General features: G+C 44.0%; 1 protein-coding gene across 1 annotated transcript in view; it reads right to left on the bottom strand.

Annotated features, from left to right (window-relative positions):
* LOC115467703 (protein adenylyltransferase SelO-like) overlaps nucleotides 1–12,170 on the bottom strand; it is a 127,576-nt gene that overhangs the window by 38,172 nt on the left and 77,234 nt on the right. The window contains exons 12-13 of the mRNA XM_030199284.1: nucleotides 11,890–12,019; nucleotides 2,662–2,706 (exon numbers count right to left, since the gene is read on the bottom strand). Coding sequence (XP_030055144.1) covers nucleotides 2,662–2,706; nucleotides 11,890–12,019 — 175 coding nt within the window. The remainder of the gene's footprint in view (nucleotides 1–2,661; nucleotides 2,707–11,889; nucleotides 12,020–12,170) is intronic.

Genomic DNA, 12,170 nt, shown 5'->3' with positions numbered 1-12,170 from the left:
TTTCGATTATGCCGATTTGGGCGACCCTGTGAGAAGGACACCCATCTCCTGATTTGTGTTGAAAGATGGGTGCCCTTCTCTCTCGAAAATAAGCCTGATAGTCTCCCTCACCCAAAGAGAGTTACTAGCCCTAACCTCTCGCTCATGAACAGCGGAGGACGCGGGAACACAGTGAGCAGCACTTCCCTCCAAGCTCCAGCAGGATCAGTAAAAGAGGCAGGAAGCGGAAACCCCACATATAGCAAGGCACACACATTTCACTGCCCTCAAGAGCACCCCTCTTGTCCAGGGTCCCCCTCTTTTGCTCTGTGGTTGGTCTGGTATATTTCCCTCTCACTCATCCATTTTCCCCGGTTCAGCATGTCTACCTCTCTCCTCCTCACCCGTGGTCTGGTATCTCTCTCTCCACTCCCCTAACCTGCACGGTCCGACCATCCGGTATTTCTCCCTCAATCTCAAACTGAAAAATATAAGTAGGATCAAATAAAAATAGTACCAACAAGAACAAAATCAAATAAAGATGGTTTCAACAAGAACGAGCACATAGATGCAGCGGCTCATAGGTTTGTTTGCTTTGTTTTGAGGGTACAAGGAATCGATATGATGGCTGTATGGGGGAGCGGAAAGAGAGATTAACCTCCGTGGTTTCACCTTTTTGATGTCTTGCTGCTGTTCTCAATCAAACCTCCTTAAGCAGTGAGCCGCACTGGCAACATTGAAGGCAGCTGCTTCTGGCTGCCCTGGTCCGTTTCACTGCTTCGTCCCACTCACAGGAAGTTGAAAAGGCGGAATGAAGTAGTGAACTGACCAGGGCAGCTGGAAGCAGTAACATTCAGCAATCCAGTATGTGCAAGGCACTTTCACCTTTGTGGGCATGCAGCCAAGGGAAAAATATTGACAGGATGATTAAGATAAAAATCCGACTCTACCTTAGGAATGCACTTTGAATGGGTACACAGAACCACCCTATTGTTATATAATTTTTTATAAGGTGGATCAGTTACTAGAATCTGGAGCTCACTTACTCTGCAAACTGAAGTCACTGCCACCAAAAACAAGACCTTCCAGTTCAGGTACTTTATATTTATTAGATTCTTGATATAATGCCTTTCTGTGATACAAAGAGTTTTACATATTACATACCGGTGCCTTCTCTGCCCTAGTAGGCTCATAATCTAAGTTTTGTACCTGGGGCAATGGAGGGTTATGTGACTTGTCCAGGGTCATAAGTACCTAACATTATCCCAAATAGTAGCAAGATTCATGCTACTGAACCCAGGGACAAGCAGTGGCTTTCCCCATGTCTTGGGTTCCCTGGTGGCTGTCATAGCACTGCCAGTCTTGAGGTGGATGAGCAATCATCTTGGCCCACTGCCTCTTGGTGAGGGCAGTTTGAGATCACTGGTAACCTTGATGCTTCAATGCTCTCAACATCATATTCTGAAGGCATGCAGTGTCCTTGGCCTCTGCATGATATTCAACGTTGGTGGCCCTCAAAATTACTGAAGAAGACAAATCCTTCTTCAGGTGGGATTCAGTGGGTATCCGAAACCCGATGGCCTCAATGCTCAATGTTGAGGATGGTCAATGCTGATGCAACACCAGGACCCATAGAGACCAATTCCTCTAATGCTGACCAGACTCAGAAGCACCAAAAATTCATTCTCATTTTTGTTCTCAGTAAAACAAAAGTCCTCTCTTTGATATCCATGAACACAAATTACATTGAGACAGTTCATGTTTGGGCCTCAGACACAGCAACAAAAGTTATGGGTATTCACAATTGATATGGTCTTGTCACATTGGGCGCACTAGCTTCTGGAGATTCTTTTCTGGTACTTGTCACTGAAAAAGACAGTCAGAGAGAAACCAAACAACATGACGATTACAATTAGTTCTGACTAGGGCACCCAAGACCTGTAAAAAAGAGCCTGAGTGAGCAGATGCAAATAAAGAAAAAAAATTTAAAAGGCAGTGACAAATCCTACTCAAAGAAATACCAGGATACTGAGCAACCAAAATGATAAAGGGGATGGAACTCCTCTCGTATGAGAAAAGGCTAAAGAGGTTAGGGCTCTTCAGCTTCAAAAAGAGACAGCTGAAGGGAGATATGATTGAGGTCTACAAAACCCTGAGTGGTGTAGAACAAGTAGAAGTGAATCGATTTTTTACTCTTTCATAAAGTACAAACACTAAGGGACACTCAATGAAGTTAAAACAAATAGGAGGAAATATTTTTTTCATTCAACGAATAGTAAAGCTCTGGAACTCTTTGCTGGAGGATGTAGTAACATCGGTTAGTGTATTTGGGTTTAAAAGAGGTTTGCAAAAGTTCCTGGAGGAAAAGTCCATAGTCCATTGAGATAGATATGGGGAAGCTGTTGCTTGCCCTGGGATTGGTAGCATGGAATGTTGCTACTATTTGGGTTTCTGCAGGATACTTGTGACCTGGATTGGCCACTGTTGGCCATTCTTTAAGAATGTGGAAGCTGAGAAGTTCCAGAAGTTCTTTCCCATGCCGAGCTTTCTTGGTGATATTCCACACCTATGAGGACTTGCTATCCTGCTTGTCCTCAGAGAACACATGCAGAACAACCTGTATAAAATTATCTTCCACAAATTCTCTTAAAGATAAAACAAACAGGTTACCAAATTATATACCTGTTGTAATATAGATCTGGATATCCTTCAAGTATCTTCAAAGCTCTGTAAAATAAATTCAAATATTTCATAAGATTAAATTTTAAATATTGCTCAGCAATACTTTTCATTATAGTAGTAGACCTAAATATAGAATTTGTATATCTCAAGCTTAAAATAAATGCTATATTCAAAGTGACTAATTTAAGGATGCTGGACTGCACAGAGAACGGCATAAGCAGCAGAAGGGAGGAGGTATTAATACCCCTGTAAAGAGTCATTGGTAAGGACTCACACGGAGTACTGTGTTCAGTTTTGGAGGCCTCATCTTGCTAAGGATAGAAAAAGATTTGATGATTTAGAGGAAGACAATAAAAATGGAGAAAGTACACCCTAGAGGAAAGGAGGGATGAGGGAGATATGATACAGACATTTACATACTTAAAACATAGCAATGAGCAAACAAATCTATTTCAAAGACTGGGAAGTTGTAGAACTACAGTACATGAAATGAAGCTGCAAGGAGGTAAACTTAAAAGCAACCTCAGGAAATACTTTTTCATGGAAAGGGTGGTGGATGCCTGGAATGTCATCCCAGTGGAGGTGGTGGATACAAAAACAATTAATCCAAAAAAGGGGAAACAGCGTATCTAATTATAGAAGCACAAAATCAACAAACTCTCTTGTACAAACTGCAAGATTACTTAATCATATACTATGTTCCTGTGAAGTGCAAAAAAAATCCATTCAAGAGAAAGGGAAAAAGCCTCTGTACCCCAACCTCCACCCAATCTATATTCTTTATAGGGTAAGGAGGAAATAACATGGGTCACTCTCTTCATCGGCATAAAAATCCCTTATCTCATTTCTGTTTTTGCTAAAAACTTCAAAGGAAGGTCATCTGTTCTTTCATTGATCCCAAAAAAGAAGTGAAAAGATACTTAACAAGACTTCTGAATTGGTGGTAAACATAGACGTGTAAGAAAAATCAATCACATCAGGCCAAAGTTTCGCCACAAAGGGCTGTCTCAAGGCGTGCATAACTAATCAGTAACTTTGAGCTCTCTATGGCTTAATTTTGTCTGTTTATCTTTGAAGCATTATGATCTAACCCATTTTATATTTCTCCCCGTTTCTTGCATCATGCTTCTCAAATCACAACATAACTCAATTTTGCAAGGTGAGGCACCACAAGCTATCATTTTCCTTATGATCTCAATGAAGGAGATGAAACATAAGGACAAAGCACCTGAGAGAAATAATGTCAGAAACTACTGTATTTATTTGCTCTACAAATCTAATATCGCTTGTGCAAATCTATTAAAGGCTTTTCGGAGGTGGGTGGTGGCCCGTGATGAAAGTCAGTACAGGTGTGTCCACTGTGTTGGTACCCTGGACTTATGAGGCCGACATTTTGATAAATACAATAATTGACCTTTAACAGATTTGCACAAGCGATTTTGTGTATGGTGTACAGCGCTGCGTATGCCTTGTAGCGCTATAAAAATGTTAAATAGTAGTAGTAGTAGTTTCTGAAGTCATTGCTCTAGGCAGATTTTTGTTTTTAGAAATAATAAGGTGCCATTCCAACCAATATTTTATGAACAAGTAATGACAATTTAAATCTAATTCTAAAAGAAACAGGAAGCCTTAGAGGATGGGAGTTGAGAACTGATATGGGGCACAAAAACACTAGCATTAGATGCAAGCCTTTCATTAAAGAACATTTGCTTTTATAAATACACTAGTAAAAAAGCCCCGTTTCTGATGCAAATGAAACGGGGGCTAGCAAGGTTTTCTTCTGTGTGCATGTGGGAGTATGTGTGTCCCTGCCCTCTGCCCTCTCTCCCTTCCCCTCTGCTCTCTGTCCCCTTCCCCCTGGGAGTCGAGTCCTTCAGTGTTAAGTTTCCTGCTGTGCTTTGTTTGTGTTACAGAGATAGTGAGGGCTTCTGCCCTCTCTCCCCTCCCCCCTCTGAATCTTCACTGTTACAGAGAGAGCGATTTGATTTCGTGCTTTGCTGTGTTTTCCTTCACTGTTTGTGTTACAGAGAGAGCGAGGGCGGGGCAGACACTCATGGGGAAACTGGATATCTGTCCCCCTTCACACTTCTAGCTGGAGGCTTCATTTAGAACGTTGGTGGTGCTTTTTATATATAGAGATAAGTACTGCCATACTGGGACAGACCAAGGGTCTATAAAGCTCAGTATCCTGTTTCCAACAGTGGCCAATCCAGGTCACAAATACCTCCCAAAAAAGTACAATACATTTTATGCTGCTTATCCTCGAGAAATAAGCAATGGATTTTCCCCAAGTCCATTTTAATAATGGTCTATGGACTTTTCCTTTAGGATGCCGTCCAACCCTTTTTTAAACCCTGCTAAGTTAACCACCTTTACCACATTCTCTGGCAACAAATTCCAGAGTTGAATTACACGTTGAGTTAAGAAAAATTTTCTCCGAATTCATTTTAAATTTACTACTTTGTAGTTTCATCGCATGCCCCCTAGTCCTAGTATTTTTGAAAAGAGTAAACAGATGATTAATATCTACCCATTCCACTCCACTCATTATTTTATAGACCTCTATCATATCTCCCCTCAGCTGTCTTTTCTCCAAGCTGAAGAGCCCTAGACGCTTCAGTCTTTCCTCATAGGGAAGTCGTCCCACCCCCTTTATCATTTTCGTCGTCCTTCTCTGCACCTTTTCTAATTCCACTATATCTTTTTTGAGATGCGGTGACCAGAACTGAACACAGTATTCGAGGTGCGATCACACCATGGAGCAATACAAAAGCATTAAAACATCCTCATTTTTGTTTTCCATTCCTTTCCTAATAATACCTAACATTCTATTTGCTTTCTTAGCTGCTGCAGCATACTAAGAAGGTTTCAACATATCATCAATGACGATACCTAGATCCCTTTCTTGGTCCGTGACTCCTAACGTGGAACCTTGCATTATGTAGCTATAATTCAGGTTCCTGTTTCCCACATGCATCACTTTGCACTTGCTCACAATAAACATCATCTGCCATTTAGACGCCCAGTCTCCCAGTCTTGTAAGGTCCTCATATAATTTTTCACAATCCTCTTGCGATTTAACAACTTTGAATAACTTAGTATCATCAGCAAATTTAATTGCCTCACTAGTTACTCCCATCTCTAAATCATTTATAAATATGTTAAAAAGCAGCGGTTCCAGCACAGACCACTGTGGAACCCCACTATCTACCCTTCTCCATTGAGAATACTGACCATTTAACCCTACTCTCTGCTTTCTATCTTTTAACCAGTTTTTAATTCACAATAGGACACTACCGCCTATCCCATGGCTCTCCAATTTCCTCTGGAGTCTTTTATGAGGTACTTTGTCAAACGCCTTTTGAAAATCCAGGCATACAATATCAACCAGCTCACTTTTATTCACATGTTTGTTCACCACTTCAAAGAAATGTAATAGATTGGTAAGGCAAGATTTCCCTTCACTAAATCCATGAAAAATGAAACTGTGAGAAATCAAAATAAAGACAGATTAAGAAGAGACCTAGGAAGAGGCCACAGAGTGAAAAAAAATAGGAAAGCAGATTCTTAGGGGGTAAGGATGCTACAGCATTTGGTCATATGCCATGGATGTCATCCACTAGCCAGGTTTAAATTCCATGATTTCAGAGTTCTCACTGAAATGGCCAAGGGGGAGGGTGACAAATACAAAACAGGATAAAAATTGTTGAGCGCTTACATACAAAGGCTCATGTTGTCAAAATCCATGATCTGGCTAACTGAGGTGGAGGGCCAAGGGAGAAGAAAACTGCCTTATTAACAAAGTATGAATAGAAAACAGCAGCAGGCTGAGAATGAAACAGGCCTGTAATCTCCATTTATATAGTAATATAGTACGGTAGTAGATGGCAGATAAAGACAAGCATGGTCCATCTAGTCTGCCAAGCAAGGTGGCTAGAATCATGCCTGGCGCTCTGTGCAGTGCATGCAAGTTACCTCCTTTATATCTTTCTTTAGGATTGTACCTGCTGCTTGGTGCGGGTTGCACACCTTTGTTTTGCTTTGGTCCCATCCTCTTGCTAGCTAGGTATCCTCTGTGTTTATCCCACATGTTTTTGAATTCTATCACTGTTTTAGTCCCAGACACTATCACTGAGAAGACATTCCAGGCATTCACCACCCTTTCTGTGAAAAAGTACTTCCAGCTGTTGTTTTTAAGCTTACTTCCTCATGTTTTGATCAAAATCTCTCATGCTGTAGCAAATATGGGTGAAAACTATTTTTCTAGCATTTGAACAGTAGTGAATGCTCCATAATATAGTTTACAGTGTAATAATGTACTTCTCAGTGGCGTAGCCAAGGGTGGGCTGGGGTGGGCCCAGGCCCACCCACTTTAGGTTCAGGCCCACCAAGTAGCAGCACACCTATAATGTGGCTGGCAGGGACCCCAAGCCCCATCAGCCAAAAACTCCCAACAACTGTTTGCTGCCTGTGAAAATCTGCTATTTAAAAGGTATACGGGGGAGAGGGGATGTTTGAAAGACCATATGGCATGCAGGTGAGAGAGGGAGAAACCAAATCACTTGTAGAACAAGGCGGAGTTCTTCCCACCCACCTTGGATCCAGGCCCACCCAAACTTGGGTGTCTGGCTACGCCCCTGGTACTTCTGTATAGTCCACTCACCCTCCGCCCCATGCACATCCACCAGCAAAGTACGCACCATCACTTCTCACACTGCAAACTCCCCCTTAAATCATAAGTCTGAAAGCTTGGGATACAGTTAGGCTCAACACTTATGCTGATCCCCCAAATCCAAACAACTTTCAGGAGCTGCCTCTATTATCTGCAACAACTAATCTGCCTCTCTTCATACTATGAAAAGCGTGCCTTGGCACAGTGGTTCATGGCTACCAGTAGAATACAGAGCTAAATTTAAAACCCTAAGGGGGGTCTTTTACTAAGCTGCAGTAGTGTTTTTTTTAGCTCGCAATAGAAGTCACCTGGCGTTAAATGCAGAGATGCCCATAGGAATACAATGGGCACCTTGGCATTTACCGCCAGCCGATTTTTACCGCAAGCTAGAAATGCTAAGTGCGCTTTCGGCACTTTTCCATATACAACACATGAAACTTGCTTAGTGCAAAAATACAAGGGGATGTTCACGGGGGAGGAGCGTGGGCCGGACTAACATTTGCACATGTAACTTACAGAATACAGTACGTTACTCACTAAAGCGCTGCACTTAGGTACACACATTTACGCCTGCTATCGGCATAGTGTAAGTGGGAGTGCCTAACTGTAGGCACGAAGATGCTGATTTGTGCTACTATTCTATAATGGAATCTTGGCACTAAGGTATGGAATTGTCCCCAAATTTGTCATTAGTTCTGGCAACAACCATAGACTTGCCACTAGAGAATCTACCAGATATCAATCTTTCTTCTTTGCAGCCCCAGCTCTGTGGTACTCTTTACCTCTCACTATACGCTCTGAACTATTCCTGAAAAAATTCAAGACTCTGGTTAAAACATGGATCTTCCAACAAGTCTCAGGAACAGCAAACAGGAGAAACCTCCACGACAACCAAATCAAACCAACAGGAGTAGAGGCTGACCAACAGACAAAGCCAACTCGGGAGACAGTGCTTGAAAGACGCTTTTATTGGTTGCTTGAATAAAAGACCCAACACGGTCCGTGTTTCGGCGTCACAAAACACCTGCTTCAGGGGTCACAAATAGTTTTTCACAGAGTGCACTGACTTGACAAAGTTGCCAACGAGCATACACTCTGTAAAATTAAAGACAAAGTTGCCAATGAGAATGCACTCAAAGGAAGTAACAAACCGTGTGCCGACAAGTGTTCACTCGCTGTTAGAAGCAACCAATACAGCATCTTTCAAGCAAGCACTATCTCCCAAGTTGGCTTTCAGGCTTATTTTCAAAAGAGAAGGGCGCCCACCTTCCAACACAAATAGGGAGATGGGCGTCCTTCTCTCAGGGTCGCCCAAATCGGCATAATCGAAAGCCGATTTGGGGCGTCCTCAACTGCTTCCCATCGTGGGGACGACCAAAGTTCACGGGGGGGGGGGGGGGGGTCAGCACTATAGCGAAGGCGGGACTGGGGCGTGAGATGGGCATCCTTGGCCGATAATAGAAAAAAGAAGGGCATCCCTGACGAGCACTTGGCCGACTTTACTTGGTCCATTTTTTCTTATGACCAAGCCATGAAAAGTTGCCCGAACTGACCAGATGACCACCAGAGGGAATCGGGGATGACCTCCCCTTACTCCCTCAGTGGTCACCAACCCCCTCCCATTTGACATTGACAGCAGTATGCAGGTCCTTGGAGCAGTTTTAGTGGGTGCAGTGCACTTCAGCCAGGCGGACCCAGGCCCATCCCCCCCCCCCCCCCCCCCCCACCTGTTACATTTGTGGTGGTAAATGTGAGCCCTCCAAACCCACCCGAAACCCACTGTACCCACATGTAGGTGCCCCCTTCACCCCTTAGGGCTATGGTAGTGGTGTACAGTTGTGGGAAGTGGGTTTTGAGGTGGGAGGTTGGGGGGCTCAGCACCCAAGGTAAGGGAGCTAAGCACCTGGAAGCAATTTGTGAAGTCCACTGCAGTGCCCCTTAGGGTTCCCGGTTGGTGTCCTGGCATGTGACGGGGACCACTGCACTACGAATTCTAGCTCCTCCAACGACCAAAGGGCGTTATGGGCGTCCTCAGTTTCCATTATAGCCAAAAACCGCAGACGACCATCTCTAAGATCAACCACTACTACTACTACTACTTGACATTTCTAAAGCACTACTAGGGTTACGCAGCACTGTACAATTTAACATAGAAGGACAGTCCCTTCTCAAGGAGCTTACAATCTAAAGGACAAATGCACAGTCAGTCAAATAGGGGCAGTCAAATTGGGGCAGTCTAGATTTTCTGAAAGGTATAAAGGTTAGGTGCCGAAAGCAACATTGAAGAGGTGGGCTTTGAGCAAAGATTTGAAGATGAGTAGGGAGGGGGCTTGGCGTAAGTGCTCAGGAAGTTTATTCCAAGTATAGGGTGAGGCGAGGCAGAATGAACGGAGCCTGGAGTTGGCGGTGGTGGAGAAGGGTACTGAGAGGAGTGATTTGTCCTGTGAACGGAGGTTACGGGCGGGAACGTAAGGGGAAATGAGGGTAGAGAGGTAATGAGGGGCTGCAGACTGAGTGCATTTGTAGGTAAGAAGGAGAAGCTTGAACTGTATGCGGTATCTGATTGGAAGCCAGTGAAGTGACCTGAGGAGAGGGGTGATATGAGTATATCGGTTCAGGCGGAATATAAGACGTGCAGCAGAGATCTGAACGGATTGAAGGGGGGATAGATGGCTAAGTAGGAGGCCAGTGAGGAGTAGGTTGCAGTAGTCAAGGCAAGAGGTAATGAGAGCGTGGACGAGAGTACAGGTGGTGTGCTCAGAGAGGAAAGGGCGAATTTTGCTGATGTTAAAGAGAAAGAAACGACAGGTCTTGGCTATCTGCTGGATATGCGCAGAGAAGGAGAGGGAGGAGTCGAAGATGACTCCAAGGTTGCGGGCAGATGAGACGGGGAGGATGAGGGTGCCATCAACTGAGATAGAGAGTGGAGGAAGAGGAGAAGTGGGTTTTGGTGGAAAGACGATAAGCTCGGTCTTGGACATGTTCAGTTTCAGGTGGCAGTTGGACATCCATGCAGCAATGTCGGATAAGCAGGCTGATACCTTGGCCTGGGTCTCCGTGGTGATGTCTGGTGTGGAGAGATACAGCTGGGTGTCATCAGCATAAAGATGGAAACCATGCGATGAGATCAGTGAGCCCAGGGAAGAGGTGTAGATTGAAAAAAGAAGGGGTCCAAGGACAGATCCCTGGGGAACTCCAACAGAGAGCGGGATGGGTTTGGAGGAAGATCCATGAGAGTGTATTCTGAATGTGCGGTGGGAGAGATAGGAGGAGAACCAGGAGAGGACAGAACCCTGGAACCCAAATGAGGACAGTGTGGCAAGAAGTAAATCATGATTGACAGTGTCAAAAGCGGCGGATAGATCAAGGAGGATGAGGATGGAGTAGTGGCCTCTGGATTTGGCAAGGAAAAGGTCATTACAGACTTTAGAGAGTGCTGTTTCTGTCGAGTGTAGAGGGGGAAAACCGGATTGAAGCGGATCAAGGATGGCATGAGAGGAGAGAAAATCAAGGCAGCGGCTGTGAACGGCGCACTCAAGTATTTTGGAGAGGAAGGGTAGGAGGGAGATGGGGCGGTAGTTGGAGGGACAGGTAGGGTCAAGTGATGGTTTTTTGAGGAGAGGTGTGACTACAGCGTGCTTGAAGGTGTCAGGGACAGTTGCAATGGAGAGAGAGAGGTTGAGGATATGACAGATGGAGTGGGTGACAGTATGAGAGATGGTGTTAAGTAAGTTGGTGGGGTTGGGATCAGAGGAACAAGTGGTGCATTTCGAGGAGGAAAGAAGGCGGGTGGTTTCCTCCTCGGTGATATCAGGAAAGGAGGAGAAAGAGGCCTGGGTTGGTTGGTTGAGGGAGAGGGTTGAAGGGTGAAGAGGAAGAGGTGGCTTGGTAGTGAACTCAAGGTTGATCTCAACATTGAGATCAACCATCTCAACATTTAGGTCAACCATCTCTAAGGTCGACCTAAATGTTGAGATTTGGGCATCCCCGACCGTATTATCGAAACTAAAGATGGACACCCATCTTGTTTCGATAATACGGGTTTCCCCGCCCCTTCGCAGGGCCGTCCTGCGAGGACGCCCTCATGTAAACTTGGGCGCCCTGTTCGATTATGCCCCTCTTTGTCTGTTGGTCAGCCTCTCTTCCAACAAGCCTTCCATCATCATCGTAATACTTGGTGTATAAATTTTCGCAGTCTGAAGTAGCCCTCTCCCTTTTTGTTACCTCCTTTTCTTTCTTTCCTCCCTACTGTTGTTGTAATGTCAGTTAATGTTATCTTGTGTGCAAAGTTTTCTATCTACCATTGTAGTTCCTCTCTTTACTTTGACTATTGTTTTATGAGTATTGTACACTGCTTTGAACTACTCATTGGGAAAGGCAGTATAGCAAGTATTAATAAATAAATAGAAATAAACACCAAATAAGTTGCGGGATCCTCAGTAAACAAAAAAATAGCTAGGAACAATTTAAAGGGGAAAAAAAAGCATTACACACACGTTAGCAGCCATGCTTCCTTCACTTGAGAGTGTGTGAAGATGCTTTCCAGGACTACTCACAGATGCTTTTCTCTGGGACTCAACAGAGGGCTCAGAGCTTGTAGCAGCTTGTTCAGATTAAACATCCCAATGCTCGCTTGGTTTCCTATCTTATACCTCCCTTCATCATCAGAAGTATTTGGAACAAAATCTATTAAAAGCAAACAGAGCATTTATTAAAATGGCACATCAAGGAAATTAAAATAAACAGCCAAAGTTAAACTGTTAAAATAAACTCATTTTTAATCTTTACACAAGGATTCAGTAAGATCCCAATTGGTATTAAACCGTTTTCTCTCCAA

This window comes from Microcaecilia unicolor, chromosome 1 (genome assembly GCF_901765095.1).
Source record: "Microcaecilia unicolor chromosome 1, aMicUni1.1, whole genome shotgun sequence".
Classification (NCBI taxonomy): Eukaryota; Metazoa; Chordata; class Amphibia; order Gymnophiona; family Siphonopidae; genus Microcaecilia; species Microcaecilia unicolor.
This window is presented reverse-complemented; position numbering and strand designations above follow the sequence as displayed.